This window comes from Bubalus kerabau, chromosome 8 (genome assembly GCF_029407905.1).
Source record: "Bubalus kerabau isolate K-KA32 ecotype Philippines breed swamp buffalo chromosome 8, PCC_UOA_SB_1v2, whole genome shotgun sequence".
In the NCBI taxonomy this organism is placed as follows: domain Eukaryota; kingdom Metazoa; phylum Chordata; class Mammalia; order Artiodactyla; family Bovidae; genus Bubalus; species Bubalus kerabau.
The window spans coordinates 80,509,957-80,537,230 of record NC_073631.1 but is presented as its reverse complement, the minus strand read 5'-3'; the positions used below and the strand labels follow the sequence as shown (position 1 = coordinate 80,537,230).

At 42.3% G+C, this 27,274-nt stretch overlaps 1 protein-coding gene across 2 annotated transcripts in view; it reads left to right on the top strand.

Moving 5' to 3' along the window:
- BLVRA (biliverdin reductase A) overlaps positions 1-26,884 on the top strand; it is a 45,922-nt gene extending 19,038 nt beyond the window's left edge. For both annotated transcript variants that reach the window (XM_055590716.1, XM_055590715.1), the window contains 6 exons: positions 7,604-7,725; positions 10,689-10,808; positions 13,999-14,096; positions 19,684-19,791; positions 22,152-22,323; positions 26,519-26,884. In XM_055590716.1, coding sequence (XP_055446691.1) covers positions 7,604-7,725; positions 10,689-10,808; positions 13,999-14,096; positions 19,684-19,791; positions 22,152-22,323; positions 26,519-26,777 — 879 coding nt within the window. In that variant the 3' untranslated portion in view covers positions 26,778-26,884. The remainder of the gene's footprint in view (positions 1-7,603; positions 7,726-10,688; positions 10,809-13,998; positions 14,097-19,683; positions 19,792-22,151; positions 22,324-26,518) is intronic.
- The last annotated feature ends 390 nt before the right edge of the window (positions 26,885-27,274 follow it).

Sequence of the window (27,274 nt, the reverse complement as noted above, 5' to 3'; positions counted from 1 at the left end):
TGCATTGGAGAAGGAAATGGCAACCCGATCCAGTGTTCTTGCCTGGAAAATCCCAGGGTCGGTGGAGCCTGATGGGCTGCCGTCATGGGGTCGCACAGAGTCGGACATGACTGAAGCGACTTAGCAATAGCAATAGCAATATGCATTTACATAAACATAAATATATACATAAGCATAAATAACCCAATACTTTGTTGCTGTTATTATTTTATTTAGATCAACTAAGAATAAGAAAAATAAAGTTTGCATTTTACTTTCACTTAATCCCTCTTCCTTTCTTTAGGTAGATCTGAGTTTCTCACCTATAATATTTTTCTTCTCTCTAAAGAAATTCTTTTAATATTTCTTGCAAGCTAGGTCTACTACAAATTCCCTCAAATTTTCATTTGTCTGAGAAAGTCTTTATTTCTCCTTCACTTTGGAAGGATAACTTCACAGGGTACAGAATTCTAGGTTGGTAAGTTTTTTCCTCTTGACACATGAAATATTTCATTCCACTCTCCTTCCTTGTATGGTTGTTGAGGAGAAGTTGGATATAATTTTTATCTTTGTTCTGTAGGTAAGGTTTTTTTCCCTCTGGCTTCTTTCAGGATTTTTTTTTCTTTATCTTTGCTTTTCTGTAATCTGAAAATTATATGCCTAAACATCATTTTTTGGGGACAGGGCATTTATCCTGTTTGGCATTCTCTGAACTTCCTAGATCTGTGGTTTGGTGTCTGACGTTAATTTAGGGAAATTCTTATTCATTATTATTTCAAATATATCTTGTGTTCTTTTCTCTCTTCCTTCTCTTTCCGGTGTCCTCATTACATGTGTGTTACACCATTTGTAGTGACCCACAGTCCTTGGATATTCTCTTCCTTTTTTCAGTCTCTGTTCTCTTTGCTTTTCAAGTTTTGGGGGGTTACTATTGAGATATCCTCAGTTTTAAGGATTCTTTCCAGTGCCGTGTCTAGTCTACTAGTAAGCCCATAAAAGGCATTCTTCATTTCTGTTACATTGTGTTTGATCTCTAGCATTTCTTTTTTATTCTGTCTCAGGATGTCTCTCAATTTCTTATATTGCCCATCTGTTCTTAGATGTTTTCTACTTTATCCATTAGATTCTTATCATAGTAATCATGCTGCTGCTGCTGCTAAGTCACTTCAGTCGTGTCCGACTCTGTGCGACCCCATAGACGGCAGCCCACCAGGCTCCCCTGTCCTTCTCCAGGCAAGAACACTGGAGTGGGTTGCCATTTCCTTCTCCAGTGCATGAAAGTGAAAATTGAAAGTGAAGTCGCTCAGTCGTGTCCGACTCTTCGCGACCCCATGGACTGCAGCCTACCAGGCTCCTCCATCCATGGGATTTTCCAGGCAAAAGTACTGGAGTGGGGTGCCATTGCCTTCTAGGATAGTAATCATAGTTGTTTTACATTCCCAGTCTTGGTAATTTCAACACTCCTGTTATGCTGGTTTTGATGCTTCTCTCTTTCTTCAGATTGTGTTTTTGTCTTGTTATGGCTTGTTGTTTTTTCTTGATCTCCAGACATGATGTATCATATAAAAGAAACTGCTTTAAATGGTGGGGAGGTGTAGGGGGAGGGGACACATTCTACAGTCCCATGATCAAGTCTCAGTCTTCTGGTGAGCCTATGGCTCTACGCTATGAACCACAGAAGTATTTTTCAGTTTATTTTTCTTCCCCTCTTAGGTGGGGGAGTATGGCTAGAGTGGGCCAGAGTTGGGTGTTTCCTTTCTCCCAAATGGAATTCTAGAGTAGCCTGGAGTTTTGTACAGTTGACCCTTGAACAGTACCATGGTTAGAGGTACTGACTGTCTGTATAGTTGAAAATCTGCCTATAACTCATAGTCTGCCCTCCATACACACAATTCCTATCCACAATTCTGCATCCACAGATTCAACCAGCCACGATTGTCTAGTACAGTGATAATTTAGAATTGAAAAAAATCCACATATAAGCACTGTTCAAACCCATGTTGTTCAAGGGTCAACTGTTTTTCCTACCCTGCAGTCCGTTAGGGTCTAATAATACCCCAGCAGGTTAGGGTCTGGTTAACTAGTTTCCTGTAAGGGCAGTCTCCTTAGGAAATACAAAGCACTGGTGATTTCAAGAGTGATGCTTTTACCCAGTCTTGTTGGAAACATGAGAGGAAACATCTCCAGTATTTACTGTGAGAACCTGGTCAAGCTCCTGGAGGTAAATGTCACAAAACTGAGAGGGTCTTCCTGCGACTGGGTCCCTCTGGAGTTTCTAGGTCTCAGAGTTGTCCGCACTGAGCCCCCAGTCACTCGTCTGTTACAGTTCAGGCTTTCCTACCGCTTCCTGCTGTGGTTTCCACTCTTGAGTCTCTGCTCCACCAAGTTATTCTCTGCGTTAGTCCCTCGGTTTCTCCCGTTGTGGGGGCAGCATTTTGCCTCATGTTCTCACCTCTCTTAAGGATCCTAGAAGGGTTTGTTTTAGTTAGTTTTTCAGTCTGGTTTTAGCTGTTTATTTGTCCAGGTAGAGCAGCAGCTTTCAAGCTCCTTATGTGTGAAGTGGGAAACCAGAAGCCTTCATCTCTTTGATTTGCAGTTCCCTTTCAGAACATGCCTTGATGCCTCATGTTACATGAACAGACACAGGTGAAATGGTCTAGCAAAGTCATTTTTCTCAAAGATGAAGTTCTTTCCCAACGAGGAACTCAGTTGTTAATATGTCAGCATTTTCGCCCATATCTTGTCCCTTGGTATCAGTTTTGCAAGGAAATGTTGTCTAAACGAAATTTGAAAGCACTTTCAGTCAGACACTAACCCTAACCCAAGCCAGGTTTACAAGTGTGTGTGTATCATTAATTATTAAAATGGAAAAAGTGACTTGGCTTCTTACAGATAAGGAAGTTATGTCTTAACCTCATGCCTCTTTTAAAGCTAATAGAAACCTAGGATCCTCCTTATTTTCTGTAATGTAATTTAGTAGTTAATTTAGTAGTTAATCTTAATCTACTAAACTACTTAATCTATTTAAACTACTAAATCTGTAATTTAGTAGTTAATCTTAGGAATACCATAAATATTCAGCCTCATAAGGAGATTGCTTGTTTCCTTTTCCGAGTGATAGAAGAAACAAATATTTGATTAGTCTCATAAGGAAATTGCTTGTTTCCTTTTCTGAGTGAAAGAAGAAGCAAATATTTGATCAGACGTGTATTTTGGCTGTTCAGTACAGATTTCTCTAAAGACTGTCTTTCTGCTTCTTTGTGTATGAGACTGTCAAAAATAAAAATTAAAAGCTAGACTTGTAACCCAGAAGCACTAACTGGGCTAAACGGCCTATTGTCAGTTGGGCATTGTGGCCACAAGCTTAGAACTACATTTCCCAAAGTTCCATTTCATGTGTGAACTTGGCCAGTGAGAGGCGCTCCCGGGAGATTTGGAGGCTAAAGAAAGAAACTTATTCAGAGGGCATAGTTGCTCTTCCAAGCTTCAGGCTGCAGATGCTTTCCTGAGGTCTTGGCTTCCAGGCAAACTCTTGAGAATCACTTGCTTGATTGCAGTAGGAGATGGTCAGTGATGGTTTCTCTGGCTTTACCTCCCCAGTGGTTGCAATGGTGATGTAAACCTCTGATTCCCCATGTTAAAACTCTGTGCTTAGAACACATTACTGAATCCTGACTGGTACCTTGAGCAGTTTATAAGTTATGTAACAACAGCAGTACAAAGTCAGGGAGACAGGAAGTGGAAGTATACTTTTGTAAGGTTCTTATGTTTGAAATGATATAATGTTATCTCAGTCATGACTTAGCGACTGAACAACTCTCATGAACACAGATGCAAACATTTAAAATAAGATTTTAGCAAATAGAATCAACAGTATATGTAAAGGATAATACATTATGACCAAGTGAGGTTTATCCTAGGAATGAAAGGTGTCATTGTATCAATGGACTTTAAGAAGAAAAATATTATATGACCATCTCAATAGACACAGAAAAGGCACTTGACAAAGTTAGACCATTTATGGTTTTAAAATGTAAACAAAATATGAATAAATGGAAATATCCACATCCTGATAAAGGATATCTACAAAAAAATCTACAGCCAAGATCATTCTTCATGGTGAAAGAACAAATTTTATCCCCAAAGATTAAAAGCTAAGCAAGATTGTCCTCTCTTACTGCTCCTGTTCAAACTCATACCACCCAGGGCAGTCAGGCAAGAAAAATGAGTAAAGCACATACAGATTAGAAATAAAATCATTTCTAGTCATATCTCACTCTATGGTCTATGTGGAGAATTTAATAGAATTACAAAAAAAGCTGCTAGAAGTAATAAGTGAGTTCAGCAAGATTGCAAGATGCCAAGTCAGTATACAGAAATCAGTTGTATGTCTATATACGCACAATGAGCAATTGGAAATGGAAGGTAAAGCATAATTTCATTTATAAATAAAATTTATAACAGCACTAAAAATCATAAAAATTTAAGTATAGATTTAACAAAATGGGTACAGAATCTATCTACTGAAAATGACAGAATGAAAGAAATCAAGGACCTAAATAAATGTAAATATATGACATATTCATGGATTAGAAGATTCATTTTACTGAAGATCTTGGGGTTTTTTCCTCAAACTTATCCATAAATTCAATATAATCCCACTCAAAATTCTGGCAGGAATTTTTATTTTATTTCATTTTATTTATTTAGTAATTGATTCTAAAATTTATATGTAAAGGGAGGAGAACTAGAATTTTGAAAAAGAAAATGAATTCACAGTAATGGACTTCCATACTTACCATAAAACTATAGTAATCAAGACAGCTTCCACCAAGGTACAAAGGCATTTCAATAGAACAAGGTTGGTCTTTCTCAATACTTGATATTAGGACAATTGGATAGTGTATTCAAATAAAACAAAACAAAAAAGCTTGATGGCTTCCAGAGAGGATGACCTGTGAGCTGGGTTTAAAGACCCAGTATATTTAAAGACAGGCCTGGCATACCCCTGCCTAGTTGTAGATAGTTGATACAGCCTGCGGAATAATCAGACCTCACCAGTGGAAATTTGTAGATGGCAAGTAAACACATGAAACGGTGCTCAACATCGGTAGTCATTGCTGCTGCTGCTGCTGCTGCTAAGTCACTTCAGTCGTGTCCAACTCTGTGCGACCCCATAGACAGCAGCCCATGAGGCTCCCCCGTCCCTGGCATTCTCCAGGCAAGAACACTAGAGTGGGTTGCCATTTCCTTCTCCAATGCATGAAAATGAAAAGTGAAAGTGAAGTCGCTCAGTCGTATCCAACTCTTAGCAACCCCATGGACTACAGCCTATCAGGCTCCTCCGTCCATGGGATTTTCCAGGCAAGAGTACTGGAGTGGAGTGCCATTGCCTCCTCCGCATTAGTCATTATGGAACTGCAAATAGAAACCTCAATTAGAGACCACAACACACCTATTATAATGGCTAAAATGAAAAGAGGAGAAGACCTGATGATACCAGGTGCTGGCGAGAATGCAGAACCACTGGACCTCTCAGACATCAGTGACAGAATGCAAAACAGTATAAACGCATTGTTTTAAGTGGAAGCCAGACCCAAAAGACTGCATATTGTGATTTCACTTATATGATATTCTAGAAAAGGCAAAACTACTGGGATGGCAGACAAGTAGATGGTTGCCTGGCAGGGGAAACAGTTGACTGCAAAGGGGTACAGGTAATTTTGGAGGGGATGATAGAACTGTTCTGTATCTTGATTGTGGTAGGTATGTAAGTGTGTGTTGGTCAGAACCCATAGAACTGTACACGAAATGGGTGATCTTCATTATATGCAAAAAAAAAAAAAATCTAACTGATAGCATCAGGAAAGCCTTCATATGGTTTAAGATGCCCAAGTCTTGAAAGCTTTGAAGGCATCCCCCGTGGATGGTAGGGAGAAGCTCCTTCCAGGCAAAGAGAACAGGATTTGCAAAGACTGGGAGGGAGCAAACAGTTCTGTGTGTTCTTGGGAGGTCGGAAGCATAAAGTTATAAAGTGGAGGAGGTGACTGAAAGGCAGTGCTGGAGAAGCAGGCTGGAGCTGGGTTGTGGAAGGACTCGTGTTTGGTAGAAAACATGGACTTGGATTTTTTTTTCCCCTTCAATTGTTTTCTTACAAACTGTCTCATGATTTGGGCTGCTGTACAGTGCCACAGAAATTCTCTTGAAGTTTGGAGTCTAGAAGTCTGAGATCAGGCTGAGATATGGGGGGCCCCCTTTGTGGGCTGCAGACTGCTGACTCCTCATCATGTCCTCACGTGGGCGGAGAGAAGGAAGAGGAGTCAGGCTGTCTTGTGACTCTTGGAAAAGTAACAACCCCATTCGTGGGGGCTCCTCCCGCATGACTTCATCTCACCCTAATTACCCAGAGGCCCCACCTCCTACTACCATCATACTGGGGGACAGGGATCCCAATATGCCTTTTGAGGGATACAGTCATTCAGTCTGTAACAGCTGGGAAAATGAAGAGCTTTAATCAGGGGAAGGACTTAAGTTTTCATCTGAAGCATCTGCTCTGGCAGGCCGGAGTACCACCCATGGGAAGGGTGAGACCAGGAGGGGATTTATCAGATCATTAGGCAGGAGGCAAAGAAGTCCTGGGCCAAGACTAGAGCAGTAGATGCAGGAAGGGGTCAGGGGGGCCAAACTCTGTAGGAAATGGTGACATTGAGATGACAAAGGTGAAGGAAAGGGGAATCTAAGGGGGACATTCGAGTTTCTGTGCTTGGAGGCATCCAAGAAGAACTGGGTTTGAGGTTTATATATAGAGAGAATTTTTATCAGTTTGGATTATAGTAAGCTGCTATATAACTTGAAAAACTTGAGTTGATTTTTCATTCTAATACTGTATGCATCGTACCCAAATAATGAGTAAGCTGTCACAGTAGGGTGAGAGTGACATTAGTTGGAACACAGAAAGCCAGGGTGGTGAGGAGTCTGAATAAGGTGACTGTGTACCCACGTGCCCTGTCCCCCCGAATCTCACTGAGCATTGTCACTTCTGTATGACTCTCCGCTGCATCAGATTTGTGCGTCCACTGGAGGAGAGATTTAGGGAGGACAGAGGTACCAGACTAGGGCTGGGTACAGCTTCAAGATGAAGATCTTTCATTAGGGGGGAGGTAGCCGTAGAAGTGGGTGGAGAGCCAAGTGTGCAAGGAGCCTTTTCCATGGATAACACAGGTCAGAGCAGCCACAGAAATATTGTGGGGGAAGCTGACTTCTCTCCAACCCTGCATTTCAGGGAGTCTCATTCCCCTTCCCCTGCTGTGGGTTCTGTGATCTGTGTTGGCTCCTGGCTTGCTTGTCTGGTCCCTGACTGGTCCTGCCCACATGTCTGTTTTGCTGTTCTATGCTATCTGCCCAGACTGTTTTATTTTAGGGGGTGTTCTTTTAGATTTTAATAAATGTTTGTTGGATTTTAAATTTTGTCAGAATGAAAAATATTTGGTCTTTTCAGTTGATATTGTACTCAAGCCAAACAAGCTCAGCATCTATACATGGCAGGGAGGGACTGAAGTACTCAAACATTGTAAGTATGATCCTGGACCATTTTTAAACCCCACCTCGATCTCGTGTGTTTCAGCCCGAGAGGAAGTTTGGCGTGGTGGTGGTTGGCGTCGGCAGAGCCGGCTCTGTACGGATGCGGGACCTGCGGAATCCACACGCTTCCTCAGCGTTCCTGAACCTGATTGGCTTCGTTTCCAGGTGGCTTTGCTTTGTGCCCTGTAATTCCCTGGGAGCTGGGTGCAATGGATTAGGGTTCTCCAAACCCCAGAGAGAGCAAGCCAGCTCTGGGGTCATTCCAGGGAACTGTGCAGGGTCAGCCCCACAAGATCTCAGACGGGCCTGGGAACTAAAAAGTGCTGGCCCTGCAACTGGGATGTGCAGTGAGTCATCCTATAGGGGACCGCAAAGGCAGAGGCAGGTAGGGTGCGCACAGGGCCTGACGGTGACAGGAGGGGCACAGTGAACACACGTGGGTTGGCCTGAAAGAAGCTTTAGGTGTGTTCCATCAGTTAACTATGACAGCCTTCCCAGGGCCCTGGGCTTTGTAAGCCTGACCAGTTATTTGACATCAATGCCAATATCAACCTACTTGACAGATCCAGAAGCTGAACTGCAGAGGTTAAGTAATTTGCCTGATGTCTCACAGCTGGAGAAATTGAAGAGCTGGACAACAGTGCACGTCTATCCGATTCCAAAGCCTGGCTTTTAAACACCATGTGTTCATTTCCCCTTTGATAATTCTGAACCCTGCTTTCAAGGATTATCATTTATGTCCTGTAACTCAGCCAAAACCTAACTTTAACTGCATTTCTTCTTCCCTTATTCACCCTCAGCTCCTCCTTGACCCCCACCACTTCCACACACACTACTTACAAAACTCACACCATGGAACATCAGTTATCAGCAGTCATTGTGAACCTGAGGTAGGCCTTGTGTGAGCCCAGGCATTGGGGCAGAGAGCAAGTCAGGCAGGTCTCTGCTTTTTAGTGCTTTAGAGAAATCACCTAAATGTCAGTACTTAGATGAGCTTAAGTAACCATCATGATGGTCCATGTAGAAGTTCTTTCATATTTTAATTTATGGGACCTGCCTTCTTCCAGTTTACCTGTCTCAGAACCTAGCCCTTCCTTAAGGACTTAAAGTGAATTTAGGGCACAGAGGCAACCCAGAAGTGCTGGCAACCTGCCCTTGGTCAGTCTTCCCCTCGCAGGAGGAGTCTAAGGGAGCAGCACAGATGGGAGACTTGATACCATGATTAGCAGCACTGTTCCTCCCCCTGCTCCCCTGCCTGCATTTGGGATCTCACGAACAAGGGCTCTGGGCTGAAGGGGGGCTTCTGCTTCCCCATCAGCCCTCCTCTGCTAGCTGGTGCTATGCCTCACCTACCCAGGTCCCATAGCATGGCCAGCTCATCTTCCCTTCCTCTCGCTTTACCACCCCCCTGCTGTTATCACACTGTCCCCTCGCCACATGATCTGTTCCTCACAACCTACTTGCTAAGACCTGTCACCTCCCCAGAAATCCTCTTCTGAAACCCTGAACTGGGTGTTCCTTGCCTTCCTGGAATCTCCCACTTGTACCCCAGGCACAGCATTCCTCTGGTTATTTTTATTTGGCTATGCTGCATGGCGTGTGGGATCTTAGTTCCCCAACCAGGCGTCAAACCCGTGCCTCCTGCATTCGAAGCACAGAGTTTTAGCCACTGAACCACCAGGGAAGACCCCACCTCCTGTTATTCTTGTATTGTAGTTATGTAGTCTCTTCCTCCCTCTACCAGACCAAGCTTGCTAGAAGCTGAAGACTTTAGTTCATTCCCCACTGTTGAAGAATCCAGTAATTGAGAAACCAAGCACCACACTTGAAGAATTGGAAAACTCAGGTTTATTATGCCAGTGAGCCCGAAAGAGTCAACACTACAAGCTCTGAACCCCGAATAAGGGGGTTACAGAGTTTTTATAGACAGACTATAGTGGGCAAATCTAGCTGCTAATAGGGTGGTTTAAGGGGTTTCGTGAGTGTGGGAACAGCAGTCAAGATGGGGAGGAGGATGCTTGACCTTTACATGGACAGGCATGATTAAGCAGGTTTGCAGGGTTGGGCAACTGCAAACAGCAGGACAAGGGTGAGTGAGATAAGCTCCAGTTCCTAGTGTTGTAAGTCTTTCCGAGACTACGTGACCTATGTGATCCAGACTTTGCAAGGAGCAAGCTGAGTTACAGAGGCAGAACGAGCAGGAGGTTATGTAAAATTTTAACTTTTCCTCTTCACCACATCTTCCCTACTGGGAAGGCACAGGGAGGCAAGAGGCATTGGTCAGACCAAGCACTGCAGATGGGGTGGCCCCCACAGGAAAGAACCTACCAGAATGTTCTTCAGCAGCCAAACTCCCCCAGCTGCCCTCTGGCTGCTGCCATTCAAGGGAGCTCTGTGCTGCCCCCAAGCCTCCTGCCAGCTGCCCTGTTTCCTCTGTGACAACCTTGGTTGGAGGATTGCTCCTCTGCCCCAGCCTCGGCCCCAGGGCAGCGTGCAGCCAGCACTCTCAGCTGTTCTAAAGCAGGGCTCCTTCTTACTGTGTGGGAGTCAGAAGGCTCAGGCTCCTGTCCTCTCCCTACTACAGTTAGCTGTGGAGCCCCTGCCTGTCTGGGCTTTGTCAGCTTGGCTATAAAGGAGGCAGTGACGCCTGCCTTCTGCTTGATGGACACAAGGCCATGATGTACATGAAGGAGCTCAAAGCCACACAGCACTGGGCCCCTCAGAAGTGTTAGTGTCTTGGATCTGGATTAGGTTTGACAGTCCTAGTATCTGGCCAAGTGCTTGGAGCTGGCAGTGACCATAGAGATTACTTCTTATGAGATAACAGGAGATCCGTTCTTTTTATTTTAGAGATGACGTAAATTCAAAGGCTCCCGCATCATACAGGCTGTTAGCGGTGGTATCAGCACTCAATGCCAGTTCCCCAATTTCTTACTCTGTGCTGGAGGCTCTGTTTCTTACTCTGTGCTGGAAGTGCCGTGGAAATGAGATGGAAGAAATTGCTCTCTTCATTTCCAAAAACTGATCACCAGGACATTGTTGGGAGCTGGGGAGCAGGATGGCACTCATTTATTCTCAGCCGATGTTCTGCCTGCTTTGAGTTCCACTTGTCTATTCTTCTCAAACAGACGAGAGCTGGGGAGCATTGATGAGGTGCCGCAAATTTCTCTGGAAGATGCTCTTTCCAGTCAAGAGGTCGAGGTTGCCTTTATCTGCAGTGAGAGCTCCAGCCACGAGGACTACATCAGGTGGGTGTCAAGTCCTCACCCTGCACAGTAGTACAGGACAAGGAAAATGCCTGGGCTGACATCTTACACAGGGGTCTTAATAAGCAGTGGGATGGACCCAGGACTTTAAAAAATTATCATCAGAATGTTAACTCTCACTATGGGTTATAAAGGTATAAGGACATGAAAAATATAGTAGAACTAATATTTAGTTCACCATAATTTAAAACATTAGACATTAAGAATTAAAGTACCTTATTTCATTGTAAAAATTCTATTGAGAGTAGTTTGACTAGTGCCTACCTTCCTAGAATCTGCCTACAATGTGGGAGACCTGGGTTCGGTCCCTGGGTTGGGAAGATCTCCTGGAGAAGGGAAAGGCTACCACTCCAGTATTCTGGCCTGGAGAATTCCATGGACAGAGGAGCCTGGCAGGCTATAGTCCACCGGCCACAGAGTCAGACACAACTGAGCGACCAACATTTGCCTTCTTCTCAGCGTATAACTTAGGATATGGAGCCAATGTCTTTTTTGTGCCTTGGAGAAATGCCATAGTTCTTTCAGCTTCCAACATTTTATCCTTTGTACTTTAAACCATATGAAATCTCTCTGAGAATATCTCTAGGAGTTCTTTAATAGGAAGTGTTTTTTGCCATGAGATGATTAAGGAAATAGTGGTGGCCTAAGATTGGGGAGGTCGCATTATATTCATAGAGTAAGAGAAATGAGATGTCTCCCCAACACATACCCTACCCCCTGCCCCACCTTGGAATGCAAAGCCTAGAGCTCTCCAGGCATTTGGTGGCATGGAGCCTGGAAGGAAGAGCCCCATGGAAGACCTGGCAGCTAACAAGGCAGTGCCACCTGCCCCTAGAGCTCAGCTTTCCGTTTAGGCCCTGACATTAAACTACAGCTACTTCCACAGTGTGATTGCCCAGAAGTCAGCTGCTCTCTCTTTATCACACTCACTCTAAATGTGGACAGAGCACCTTTATGTGGATCCCCCTAACCTTCTTTGGCACCAGAGAAGACCTGAACGAAGTAATTATATAATTCCCATACTTATCAATGTTTGTCCCCTAGAATATCTGGAGCATAAAAGCCGCACTTCTGAGCACAGCACTCTAGGTCCTTCCCTTACATCAGACTCTCAGCTCCTTTTAGGATCTTGTTTCTCTCTCTCTCCCCTCCCCTGCCACACAGAAACGCTGAAATTCACACCATGTCTCAATGGACAAAGCCCCATAAATGCCCAAGCCCCTGCCTATGCTGCTCATCGTGAAACACCCTCATCCCCTGGCACCTGGAAAATGCCTGTTTACACTTTAAGACTCAGTTCAGAGCCTTAGTGAAATGTTTTCCAATTGCCTCAGACAGAGCTGGCTGCCACGAGTTTTGTAGTCTTTATTGATAGCTGTCATGTGGTAATGGAGCTACTAGAGGTGATAGAATTCCAGTTGAGCGATTTCAAATCCTAAAACATGATGCTGTGAAAGTGCTGCACTCAATATGCCAGCAAATTTGGAAAACTCAGTGGCCATAGGACTAGAAAAGGTGAGTTTTCATTCCAACCCCAAAGAAAGGCAATGCCGAAGAATGTTCAGACTACCACACAATTGCACTCATCTCACACGCTAGTAAAGTAATGCTCAAAATTCTCCAAGCCAGACTTCAACAGTACATGAACTGTGAACTTCCAGATGTTCAAGCTGAATTTAGAAAAGGCAGAGGAACCAGAGATCAAATTGCCAATATCCATTGGATCATCGAAAAAGTGAGAAAATTCCAGAAAAACATCTATTTCTGCTTTATTGACTATGCCAAAGCCTTTGACTGTGTGGATCACAGCAAACTGTGGGAAATTCTTAATGAGATGGGAATACCAGACCACCTGACCTGCTTCCTGAGAAATCTGATGCATGTCAAGAAGCAACAGTTAGAACTGGATATGGAACAACAGACTGATTCCAAATAGGAAAAGGAGTACGTCAAGGCTGTATAATGTCACCCTGCTTATTTAACTTATATGCAGAGTACATCGTGAGAAATGCTGGACTGGGTGAAGCATAAGCTAGAATCAAGATTGCCGGAAGAAATATCAATAACCTCAGATATGCAGATGACACCACCTTATGAAAGCTCAACATTCAGAAAACTAAGATCATTGCATCTGGTCCCATCATTTCATGGCAAATAGATGGGGAAACAGTGGAAACAGTAACAGACTTTATTTTTGGAGGGCTCCAAAATCACTGCAGATGGTGATTGCAGCCATGAAATTAAAAGACGCTTGCTCCTTGGAAGAAAAGTTATGATGAACCTAGACAGCATATTAAGAAGCAGAGACATTACTGTGCCAACAAAGGTCCATCTAGTCAAAGCTATGGTTTTTCCAGTAGTCTTGTATGAATGTGAGAGTTGGACGATAAAGAAAGCTGAGTGCCAAAGAACTGATGCTTTTGAACTGTGGTGTTGGAGGAGACTCTTGAGAGTCCCTTGGACTGCAAGGAGATCCAACCAGTCCATCCTAAAGGAAATCAGTCCTCAATATTCAGTGGAAGGACTGATGCTGAAGCTGAAACTCTAATACTTTGGCCACCTGATGCAAAGAACTAACTCATTTGAAAAGACCCTGATGCTGGGAAAGATTGAAGGCAGGGGGAGAAGGGGACGACAGAGGATGAGATGGTTGGTTGGCTTCACTGACTTCATGGACATGAGTTTGAGTAAGTTCCAGGAGTTGGTGATGGACAGAGAGGCCTGGCATGCTGCAGTCCATGGGTGCAAAGAGCTGGACATGACTGAGCAACTTCCAGTCGCTGCCCAAGGACTGCAGCACACCAGGCCTCCCTGTCCATCACCAACTCCCACAGTTGGGAACTGACTGTGGTAATGGACAATTTACCTATTGACACGGCTGTATTTCTTCTCCAGAATAACTGGTAAATATTACCTGGTTGGATATGTCAGTGAACGAATGGGTGAATGTTCAAGTGAGCACATAACTAGAAAGCCTTTCTCTTACTGCTTAATAGAAAATGGCATGAGATGCAGTTCGTCCTCCGCATCCCCTGGCCCTGACTCTCATCTGCATTCTGTCATGACACATTTACCTGGAGACTTGTGTGCATTTTTCAGTCTGTCATGCATGGTACTTAAGCAAAGCTTAATTGAAGTGCATTTTATCTGTATTTGTCCCTCTTTTCCAAAGGCAATTCCTGAATGCTGGAAAGCATGTCCTTGTGGAATACCCCATGACACTGTCTTGGGTGGCAGCTAAGGACCTGTGGGAGTTGGCCGAGCAGAAAGGTGATGTATGTTCTGTGCGTCTGGAGCGCACGCCCTCTTACTAAGAATTCCTGCCTCTAAGACTTCTATGGTACCAACTTTATGCTTTATAAACAACCCTGTGTCAGATATGTTACTGGCCCAGGGGCTCCCAGCCCAGCCTGCATACTGTAGGCACATAAAGCGCGGGGGTGGGGGTGTGTTTGTGGAGGAACAACAGGGCAGAGGGATGGGTGGGAATTGGCAGACTTTTGTTCAAGACTTACCAGCTCCTTTTACTCTAATGAAAAATATGAATTAGCTTCCACTTATGCTAATATTATATTATCTTGCTTTTATTCATGTGATACTTGTATTGCTAATGGGAAAATGCCTAGATTAGGGTAATTGATTGTCTGATGTGCACAGTTTATAGTTTTTGTTGTTTCTCAAGAGGAGCACCGTTTATTAATACTGGGAACTTGGAAACTCTTCTAAGCATATGTTATTTTGTTTAATTCTCTTAGAAATCCTTGGAGGTAGGTATTTTCTCTAGCTTATGTATAGGAATCCATGGCTCAGAGAAGTCAAAAATTTTCTACCAGAAATGGAGCATAACCTTCAAAAATTGTATGCCTGTAATGAGGGTCGGACACGACTGAGCGACTTCACTTTTACTTTCCACTTTCATGCATTGGAGAAGGAAATGGCAACCCACTCCAGTGTTCTTGCCTGGAGAATCCCAGGGATGGGGGAGCCTGGTGGGCTGCCATCTATGGGGTCGCACAGAGTTGGACATGACTGAAGCGACTTAGCAGCAGCAGCAGCAGCAGCAACTTATATAATATTGTACATCTACTATACTTTTTAAAAAAGTTTTGTACCAGGTCACAAAGCTAGTAATGTGACCACTAAATGAGAGGTGGAGATTTGATTTCAATCCTTTTGGGCTCTGAAGTCCACATTTTTCCCTCTGAGCCTTGCTGAACACCACAACTAGAGAGACGCCCACATGCCACCACTAAGACCTGATGTAGTCAAATATAAAGAAATATTTTTTAAAAGGCATATAGTCCAATGGAATAGAATAGAAAGCCCAGAAACAAACCCTTGTGTATAGATGGTCAAGCGATCTTTGACAGGGGTCTTTGAGATCACACAATGGGGGGAATGGACAGTCTCTTTAACAGAAAGTGTTGGGAGAGATGGATAGCCACATGCAAAAGAATGAAGTTGTACCTTTACCTTATACCATTTTAACTCATACAGCCCTAAATGTAAGGTGTAAAATTATAAAACTCCTGGAAGAAAATGTAGGGAAAAGCTTCTGGACATTGGCCATGGCAGTGATTTTTTTCTGGATGTGACACCCAAAGTACAGGCAACAAAAGCAAAAGTAGACATGGGATTTTGCACTAAACTAAAAAAACCTTCTGCACAACAAAGGAGACGTCAGCAGGTGACAAGGCAACCTACGGAATGGGAGAAGGTGTTTGCACATCAGGTACCTGATAAGGGTTAATATCCAGATGATATAAAGAGCTCTTAACATTCAACAACAACAATAAATAACCTGACTTTAAAATACACAAAGAACCTGAATAGGTACTTCTCCAAAGAAGATTTACAAATGGCCAACAAGCATACCAAAAAGATGCTCACTGTCACTAATGATTATCACATGGGAGAAAGGCCTTAAGAGTACACTAAATGTGGGAAATATTTTACGAGCAAATCTGTTTGAACACTGGAGAATTCACACTAGAGAAAGGCATAGATGTACAGGGCATTTGCAATTTCCTTGTTCAGTGTAGGGTCACTGGAGGAAACTGAGGGACCATCGGTCTGAATTGAACCTCACTTCCAAGTGCTTCTGAGAGCAGCCTGAATTTTTTCCTTACTCAAATTAGAGATTAGAGAGTATTGAGGCACTATTGAAGGGCGTGTATTTCTCACGTCTAAAAGAACCATATTTTGTGATGTCCACAATTCTTTGAGCTAATGTTGCTGTTTTTAAGACCATTGGGTCCAGGGAAACCATAATTGGTACAGAAACTTACATGGCAGCTGGTAAAGAATCCACCTGCCAATGCAGGAGACGCAAGATGCGATCCCTGGGTCGGGAAGATCTCCTGGAGAAGGAAATGGCAACTCGCTCCAGTATTCTTGCCTGGAAAATTCCATGGACAGAGGATCCTGGTGGGCTACAGTCCATGGGGCCACAGAGAGTTGGACACGACTGAGCAACTGAGCACACATCACTAATGATTAAAGGAATGCAAAGCAAAACCACATTGAAATATCTCCTCAAACCCATGAAGATAGCCACTATTAAAAAAAAAACAAAACGAAACTGGGACTTCCCTTTTGGTCCAGTAGTTAAGACTCCAAGCTTCTATGCAGGGGGCACAGGTTTGATCCCTGGCAAGGGAACTAAGATCCCACATGCCACATGCCACACAGTATGGCCAAAACAAAACAAAAAAATGAAACAAAACAACAAATGCTGGTAAGAGTGTGGAGAAATTAATTAGAGCCCTTGTGCCCTATTGGTGGGAATATAATATGGTTCAGCCACTCTGGAAAGCTGTATGGAGGTTTCTGAAAAATTTATAAATAGAATTACCATATGATCCAGCAATCCCAGTTCTGGGTATAAACTGAAAAGACTTTAAAGGATTTGGAAGAGATATTTGCACACTCTGGTTCATAGCACATTATTCACAATAACCAAGAAGTGGAAACAACTCAGATGTCCATTGATGAATGAATGGATAAAGAAAATGTGATGAATATATACAATGGAATATTATTCAGCCTTAAGAAAGAAGTGAATCTTGTCACAAGCTGCAACATGGAATAATCTTGAGAGTATTATGGTAAGTAATATAAGCTAGTCACAAAGAGATTATATGAAGTATCTAGAATATATTATATAAGTAATATAAGCTAGTCACAAAGATTATATGAAGTATCTAGAATATATTATAATTATATGAAGTATCTAGAACGAATTTAACTAAATTCGTAGAAACAGAAAATAGAAGGATGACTGCTAGGGAGTGGTGTGGAGGGATAGAGGGAGTTATTTTAGTTGGGTACAAAATTTCAGTTTTGCAATGAAAAACTTCTAAAGATCTTTTGTACAACAGTGTCCTTATAGTTAATACTACTGGACTATAGACTGAAAATTGGTTAATAGGGTAAATTTTATATTATATGTTTTACTACAATTTTTTTAAAAACTAAATAAATTTAGAAGAATCAGAGCAATCAGAATTGAAGAGAGGATTTGACCTCAAGTGGAATGTTGATGCACAATAATTAGAAAGCCCCAAATGCAACATCATTAATTTAACAATTTGGGCAAATCAAAATACGTATCAACGAATAGTAAAAAGTTCAGATCTTTTGTAAGCCTCATTTTACAGAAATACATAAAAAAATTATTTTGTACAGGAGTGTTCATGCCAACATTTTAAGAGCAAAAATTGGCACGCAAATTCAGTATCCAGAAGACAATGGTTAATGATTAATTATGGTATTTTCATCTGATGAATACTATTCAGGCTCTAAAAGTCATAGATTCTTACTGTCATAAAAAAGGTACATGATACATGATTAAATACAAAACAGTTTACAGAACTACATGTAGTATCACCTTAAAACAAATACAGATGTGTGGACAATTTGTTTTGATAGTGGTTATTTCTTGGTAGTGGTATTTTGGATGATTTTATTTACTTTCTATTTTTCTTTATGTTTCATGTTTCTTTATTTTTCATGTTTCATGAGCATAATTTGTTTTAGTAATATGAAATAATGCATTTTTTAAAATTGTTAAGAAGGTGCTTAATTGTATATACAGTATAGCCCCCCAAAACAAAAACAAATTTTAAAAAGTTACACATAATTTGGACAAATCACTAGAGAAATTTAAATATTTAATGTAAAGGGAAAAAAAATTAAGATATATTAAAAGCTCTCCATAGAAAGAGAAAATAAATTTATGTTGTATTGCTTCTGCTGGTAGGGGGTAGAATTATAGAGATGGAGATCTCATCTTCATACAAGAAAGAGTTTTCTAAGAATCATAACTGTTCCAACATATTTACCCAGGATGCCATAGAAAATAGTTTCAGCATTGGGTGTCATATAGTTGACTACTGCTTGGTTAAGGGTACTCTGCATTTAAAATATCACAAATAGAATGGAAAATCATATTTTTGTTTTCATGGGCACACATAAAATGAATCTCTAGCCCCATCTGTTACCTCATCAATCAGAGGGGATAGCTTGCCAAGTCTGACATATTTAAATAACAAGTGAGATGAGCTTTTCTAGCACTTGTGTCGGTGGTTAAACTAGTTACAAATCACGAACCCTATGACACAAGAATTTCTGAGAAGTACGTTTTATTTCTTCTACAAAAGGAGCTCTGAACAGGCGAACACCAAAGCCACTGAAGAAATTGAAGAAATTGAATCTGGTGTTCATCTGATTATCTGAGTTTTTGTAATTTGAGATAGAATTTCCTTGTGACAAATTCAGAGATTTTAAGTGCAGAGTTAAATGAATTGGGACAGAGTATATACCCATGTAATGATTACTCCAGTCAAGATACAGAACATTTTTATTATTCCAGAAAGTTCCCTAGTGCCCATGTCCTCTTGGTCATATATACCCACAGTAACATAGATGATCTACTACCAAACTGCCTTTCCGATTATCTCTCAGCTAGCATCTGAGATCTTTCCTGTATTACTTAAACATCAGTGTCAACATCATGTCACATATAAGGGAGGCGGAAAAAAAGCAAATGAAACAAAACGGCAACAGTGATTAACTAGTTACTCAAGGGAAAAAAAAACAAATGAAACAAAAGGCAACAATGATTAACTGGTAGCATTCTGAGTGGTTTCATTTTTTTCTTTATGCTCTTTCACATGTTCTCAATTTTCTACAATAATATAAATTTACATTTATACTTTAAAACTAAAAATAATTTTGTTTCTACCGTATGATCACAATCATGAAAAATAATTCACAGCAGAATGACAAAAGGGAAATAAACCAATATCTTAGTAGTGGTTCTTTCTGGTAAATAGGATCTTGATATTTTTACTTCTCATTTTCCTCCCAAATTTAAAAACACTTATTATTCCTAAGATAGACAAAACACCCTATTTTAAAAGATGAGGCCAAAAATAAATAAATAAATAAATAAAAGATGAGGCCAAAATGGTTCTTGAGAATTTCATAAATTACTAGTTATTTTAGAAAGCTGCTGAAATATGTGTGAGAAAATGAATGAGTTGAGACTTCAAGTCCGTGAATTGCAAGCTGCCCTTTCATTTTCTCCTAAGAAGTTCTGATTTCATAATCCATGACTGTTTCTGGCTTGCTCTCATATTTTTGTTGCTGTAACTATTTGTTTTGTTGAAGATTATTTATTTGAAATAATGACAGACTTCCAGAAGGGCAGTAAATATAATACAGTCCAGAGAACTACTTTTTCCTGAATCATATAAGAGTTGCCCAGCTGATCCCCTAATAATTTCATGTGTATATCCTACAAATAACACAGTTGATGATAACTGCCTTTTTCACTCCATCTTTGTCATGACAGGGAAAGTCTTGCATGAGGAGCATGTTGAACTCTTGATGGAGGAGTTTGCATTCCTGAAGAAAGAAGTGGTGGGGAAGGACCTGCTGAAAGGGTCTCTCCTCTTCACAGGTCAGTCCTTGATGGGATCACAGGTCATGTGTCCCTGGTGAGGCAGGGCGGGGTGAGGTGGGGAGGCTGAGTTCTTTCCTAGCTCTCTAGGATGTGAGCTTGGATTCATTTCTGCCAAAGAGTCTCTGCAGGCTGATTTAATTTTCCCAAATAGCCACAGACAATAAAAATATCTATTTTGCTTCTTTCCTCAAATGAGATTTGATTGCTTGGTGGGCCTTGGGTAAAATATGTGTTAGAAATCTGAAGCACATTTATACTTTTGGCCCAGTCGATTAGGCAGAAGCTTCTCTCATGAAATCCTGATGAATTGGAGATTATATTCTACAGGTTAAAAATGAAAGCTCTCTTTTAAAAAGGACTGAGAAAAAGGTTCCTTGGAGAAGAGAATATTTTTATACTTCTCTATGCAGCAAATAGAATATGCATAGCCCCTTCCTTCCTCCAACAAGTTATCAGAACATTAGCTGCAGCCAAAATATCTGATCTACTATATATTCAGCCATGTATGTTGGTCTTTCTACCTCCATTAGCAGTAGAAAATGAACAAGCTGGAGCCTCCAGCTCTGCAGTCTCCTTTGGGCGGACTCCTTAGATTTGTCTGTACCCTAAGGCATTAGCCGTAGAAAATGAACAAGCTGGAGCTTCCAGCTCTGCAGTCTCCTCTGGGCAGACTCCTTAGATTTGTCTGTACCCTAAGGCATTAGCATTAGGAAATGAACAAGCTGGAGCCTCCAGCTCTGCACCCTAAAGCCTCTGGGCCACCTTTCCCGAGGACTTGCATTACTGGAAGGAAAGTGTGACATTGTTAAGTGCGAAAACCATTCATCTCTTCACGAGTTTCCAGAAAATACAATGGAATCTCATTTCGGAATCCATCTTCATCCTTTATTTTATTCCTTTTTGTATGTTTTAAACTCTTTATTTTATATTGGAGTATAGCCATTTAACAATGTGTGATAGTTTCAGGGGGACAGCAAAGGAACTCAGTCATACATACACATGTAATCCATTCTCCCCCAAACTCCCCTCCCATCCAGGCTGCCATAACGTTGAGCAGAGTTCCCAGTGCTGTACAGTAGGACTTTGTTGGTTATTCATTTTAAATATAGCAGACTGTACATGTCGATCCCAAACACCCTAACTATCTCATCCCTGCTCTCTTCCTCACTGTAGAAGTTCATTCTCCAAGGCTGTGATCCATCTTCATCCTTTAAAATGACCATCTAATGAGTATTTGGCAACAAATAATAACCATTAATCTGCACAAGGAATTGTGCTAAGTATGTGACATGCATTATTTCATGTTAATTCATAGGATACTCCCATAAAGTGGGTATTCATTACCCCTATCGTACAGATGTTTTTAAATGAAGCTCAGAGGAGGGTAGCTTCACAAAGTTGACCCAAAAGTTATGACTCTGGGGCTCAGATTTGTGACGGCTGTTCAGTCCTCTGCGAAGATCAGGAGCAGACAGTGAGCAGCCCAGAGGGAGCTGTGTTTCCTGTGTAAGTTTGACACTTAGGTCCTAGTGATTTCAAACCATGTAGTCTGTGAAACTTACAGTCTTGGTTTGCTATTATTTACCTTTTTATTTGATTTGCTTGTGATCTTCTTTAGAACATACTCATAATTATGAGTTGTTTTAAGTCAGTATCAAGTTACAAGAAATCTGTGGTTTAAAGATCAGTGTAACAGATATGATATCTTTTAAATTGAAGTTATGTTTAAAATTTGGGAACAGAGGGGAGCAACATCTTGACCAGGTTTCTCACCCAGATCCTCTTTGGAATGTACTGTTGTGCCTGAGATGATAGATATTGAAGTCTAAGAAAACACCACTGTATCAATTTTCTTGATATTGATGTAGTCTATAGGTATTACTGTTTTCTTCACAGCTATCACGATTCCTTTGCCCTCTTGTAATTTACACAGCTATATATTTATAGGAACATAGGCTTGCAGGACTAAAATATATTAATTCTTCTTTTACTTCAAGTTACTAAGAGAATATATATGTATATGCGTGTACCACATATGTGTGTGTGTGTGTGTGTGTATACACACGCATACACATGCAACATATACACGTTAGAAGCCTGAAACATTTTTATTTCCCTGTGGGCCAGATAACCTGCAATTTCCAATGAAATATTTTATTTTACCAGCAAACTGAATTTCAGAAACAGGAGCAAAGGGAGACATTTTTCTGAAAGTCTCTATGGGAATCATCTCGCATACCCCCACTAGGAGGCAAGGTTGTGTGTTCTGATCCCCAGCCACATCTGTTGGCTCCCTGTCACCCCCCAATTGTCAGCCTTTCCCCTCCAGTCCCCGCCTTGTCTGTGATTCCCCACAGCTGCCCCATTGGAAGAAGAGCGGTTTGGCTTCCCTGCGTTCAGCGGCATCTCTCGCCTGACCTGGCTGGTCTCCCTCTTCGGGGAGCTTTCTCTCGTATCTGCCACTTTGGAAGAGCGAAAAGAAGAACAGTATATGAAGATGACCGTGTGCTTGGAGACAGAGAACAAAAGGTAGGTCGGGAAAAGCTGTGAGGAGGGGGCAATATAAGGACATCCTTGTGTGTTCATGAGGGAGAATTTGGGGAGACCCAGGGACCTAGACCCCCCACCCCCGACTCCAGAAGAGCCATCTGCTTCTGCAGTGGGACAGGTGCTGAAGTCTCACTTATGCTGCTTCACGCCTTCCTCCTAGTCGCCCCATAAGGTTAAGAGAAGCATACAGATCTGATATGTTAGATATGTTTAGATCAGAAGAGCCCCCGAATGGCTCACAATTAAACAATCTGGAAGTCAGAGGCCTTACAGAGGAGGAACACTCTAGTAATGAAGATGCCCCCGGGAGCTCCCTTGGACTTGAGGGATCCAATTCTAATTTTCCCTATGGGAGCCCTAGAGAAGGAAATGGCAACCCACTCCAGTATTCTTGCCTGGAGAATTTCATGGACAGAGGAGCCTGGTGAGCTACAGTCCCTGGGGTCGCAAAGAGTCAGACATGACTGAGCGACTCAGACACAACACACAGATATGAGCGGGTTGCCTAAAACACACAGTGAACAATATCAGATATAGGAGCAGAAGTCCAGTTACATCTGTGACCTGCATTCATTCCAACATTTTATTGTGAAAGTTGTAGGCACTGGTGAAGTTGAAAGAACTCTGCAGTGAGCCTCTGTAGAGCTACCACCTAGATCTTGCCATTAATATTGTACTCAGCTTGCCTGTATCATGCCCAGCTCTTTATCAGCTTTATCACATCATACTGTTGTAATGTTCCCCAAATACTGATTCTTTATTCTCCATACCAATCTTTTTTTTTTTTTTTTTTTTTCATTTAAAAATGTTCAAGAGACTTTAAAATAGTACAAAGATGTTCAGGTTGACTATAAGATCATACTGAGGTGGTGTCTGTTGGTTCCTCCATTGCTAAAGCCTCCATTTGATCCTGGTTCATTACACACCCTGATAATTCTTCCATTTGGGTAGTAGTAATACTCTTTGATTCCCAGCATCTTCCATAAATGGCTGCACGTCCATAAATGACAGAAAACACAATGCCAGAAATAATCACTAAATGTTTGCAGATTTTACTTGAATATCCTTAATGTGTTGTTTTTCGAAACCAAGTCCTCTTGGCCCATTTGGGAAACCAACATCATGATGGGTCCCATCTGGTACGAAATGCAGCTCTTTCACCAGCAGACCACCGTTCAAGATAAAAAGCTTCATAACAAGTCTTTAAAACATTAGGAGCCTCTGCGAGTTGTTTGCAGGCACAATTCCTTAAGTTAGAGCCGCCTTCCAACAACATAGTGGAACAGAGCAGAGCTGCAGCAGGGGATGAGGAGGTGGGGAGGCATAGCCTTGAAAGGTCACAGTAAAAGGACCAGTGAGACCAGGGTCATTGCCTGAAGCCCTGTTGCACAAAGTGCTAGTATTTGCTAACGTTTACTGAGTTCTCACCAATGTGCCAGGGCCTAGCACTTTTACAAGAATTTTCTCATATAATGTTTATACCAACTGTCTGGAATGGGCATTATGATCACCTGGGAAATCATGATCACCCAAGGCTCAGAGAGGTTAAGAAACTCGCCAAGGGCACACAGCTAATAAATGATTATGTGAGAATCATGCTCAAGCAGCCTGTCTGCAGTCCTCGAATGATCACGCCTTCTCCTCCACAATGCACAGGAAGGGCACAAAAAAGGAATATCATCAGGCCTTATCTTTACCTCATCCTTACCTATCAGTGAAGTAGGTATCATTAGCCTCAGGCCCCAGATCATCCAGGAAAACCCAGTGCAACTCACTTCCAAGCCTGTGTTCTTTCCATTGTACTAGCAGTTTTCAAACTTTGTAAAAATAAGCATTCAAACGTTTTTTCAACCCAAACCTCTATAGAAGAAGTGCACGTTTCAGTCCTCTTGTTGAAGCTGGTTGGTAGGACTGGGACCAGAGCCAGGTGCACCCCCCACCCCCTCGTCCTGTTAGAAGAACACTTGGAAATTGCCACCTCTGCTGTGCTTGAGACATGTGCTGACTAGAGGAATGTGGCTGTGGGTATACACCTTCCTATGGAAGGTGAGAAGTAAGAAGCATTTTTGCAGGTAGTCAGAGCTCAGGCTGGTGAATGCAGATATTTGCAACCGGAGGTTTCCAGAGAGGACCAGAGGAACCATCTGAGTCCAAGCTTGTGGTTTGGGTTGGGATGCCTAGAGCTAAGAGCTGTCCAAGCCCAGAACATGGATGGACCCAGGGCCACCTTTAGCTCCACTCTAATTGACAGTAAAGTCCCAACAGCTGATGTCCTCACTTTTAAATATGTGTACAGGGAGACTCCCCCTGATGGTTCACAGTTAAGACTCCCTGCTTCCAATGCAGGGGGTGGAGGTTCAATCCCTGGTCAGGGAACTAAGATCCATATGCTGCATGGTGCAGCCAAAATTATATACACACACACACACACACATATATGAACAGGAAACAGCATAACCAAGTTTTGAGTAGGTGGGACCACAAAAGGAGGAAGTTTCTCTGTCCACATCTCTCGTGATGTTTCCCTGCATGTGTGGGTGTTGGCATGGTTCCCCCTTTATGTACTTCACATATTTTTCTCTTAAACATTTTACTTACTCTCTAGTGTAGGTCTCGGTAAGCTGAAGGGAGGGTTCGTTTACCCTGAGCTTCCTGCAGTGCTCAAAACAATCTTAAATGATCCATTTGGGCCCCTTTCTTGCAACCTCACACCTTATATCTGTTTGGGTTTTTTTGTTTTGTTTTTTTTTTTTTTGGCCATGCCGCACAGCATGTAGGATTTTAGTTCCCTGAGTTTCCCAACCAGGGGTCGAACCCATGTCCCCTGCATTGGAAGTACAGAGTCTTAACCCCTGGGCCACCAGAGAAGTCCCCCCATACCTATATATTTAGCTTTATTATGTCCCATCCCTCTAGAGGCAGAGAACAAACAGAAGGTAGTTCGGCTTTGTCCTTAGCAACAGTGGTCTAAACTGCCCATCCTGGGCCTGCCTGACTGCAGCCTCGGGGGAGGGGGAAGGAATCCGAGGAGTGGTAATGGGAGACAAGACCCTGATGCCTGCTCAGGATTGAACCCTTTCCCTGTTCATATCACAGCCGTCCAACCAGATTGCCTTGTCCTTGACCCTGACTCAACCCTGTAGGAGAAGTAAGGACGGGAAGGCAAAGAGAAGTAGCCAGAGCAAGTCCTCTTAAGACTTCCTGAAACTCTGTTCCCAGAAGAAGGAAGGAAAACTTCTGTGTATATGTGTGAAAAGTTTGAATGCAGGCTATCCACATTAAATTAAAATTGGAAACAGCTTGAATATTTGGCAATAATAAAATAGTAAATGAATTATATAATCAGTTGTCCATGATATGCAGATGAAAATAAACATCATAGCAGTATCTGTAGGATGATATTTTTAAATAAACATAGTCAAAAATTAGTTAAACCTTAGGGTTTATATGCCACATACATATAGACAAATATTTGAAAGGATTGTCTCAAACTGAAAAGGTTTTTATTTAGGCGAAAGAATTATGGATTTTTTTTCTTTTTCTTGTAAAAGTCTTTAAATCAATGCTGTATTGTTTTTAGAATACTTTTTAAAGCAGATTTTGTATTTTTGCTGTCATATTATTCAGTGAAACTTCTTTAGATCAAAGGCCTAATTGGTCTGTCCCATTAGGACTGGAGATTTTTGTGAGTGCTGACCTTGGCCTTGACCTGGGGGGCACATGTGAAATGGAAGCAGATGCTTTGCGAGCAGGCAGAGAGTGTCTAGTCTTTTCTGGCATGTGCGGGGGATCACAGACCTCTTTGAAAATGGGATGAAAGCACTCTAAGAATTCTTTCCCATAAAAATGCACATACAGTTGGAAACAACAGTTTGCTCCAGAACCTCAGGTCTGCATCCTCAGGGCTCAGGGTAGAGAGTCCTGAATAATGAACTGATATTCACACCAAAATCATTGCACAGATTCCCCTGCCTGGTGGCAAAACTGAACAAAAGGACCGTTGGTCGGTAGAGTTGCCAACAGTCACCGTGGCCTCTGGGAGGCTGGTGGAGGTCGGGATGCAGCAGCTGCAGGAGAGATGGGCGCACAGGAGGATCTAGCAGGGGGTGCTCAGGTGCCAGCAAGCATCCATGTGCCCTCAGTGAAATTAACACTGTGCCTCTCGCCTCCGCAGCCCGCTGACCTGGATTGAAGAGAAAGCACCTGGCCTAAAGCGAAACAGACGCTTAAGCTTCCATTTCAGATCTGGGTCCCTAGAGAATATGCCCAACGTAGGCATCAATAAGAATATTTTCCTGAAAGATCAGAATATATTTGTCCAGAAACTCCTGGGCCAGTTCTCGGAAGAGGAGCTGGCTGCTGAGAAGAAACGCATCCTGCACTGCCTGTGGCTCGCAGGAGAGATCCAGAAACACTGCTGCTCGAAGCAGTGAGGGGAAGGGGCAGTGCTGCTCTGCTCAGCAAAACCGGAGCCTGATCTTTATCGAGAGTTGACCTTTCTCTCTATTCTTACCATTAAACATGTCTTGGGTAAACAGGATTTGCTTATTGTCACCAGCTATGTTGGGGCCTCCAGTGGGGGCTCCCACGGGAATGGAAAAAACAGCCAACCTTGGTTGAGCAGTGCTAAATGCTTTAAGATGCCTGGTTTCACTCAGGCTTCCCAATGGCCCTGCCAGATGAGTGTTATCAGATATGTTTTCCTTAGTATCTTCGAAAACCTTATTTGAAGTCACCCAGATAGTAAACGGTAGAACCAGCCTTTAAATCCCACTCGTACACTAAATCACCAAGAAACAGTGCCTTGAACCCTCTTCCCTGCCTTGGAAAAGTCTTAGTCACTCAGTCGTGTCTGACTCTTAGAGACCCCATAGACTGTAGCCCACCAGGCTCCTCTATTCATGGAATTTTCCTAGCAAGATCACTGAAG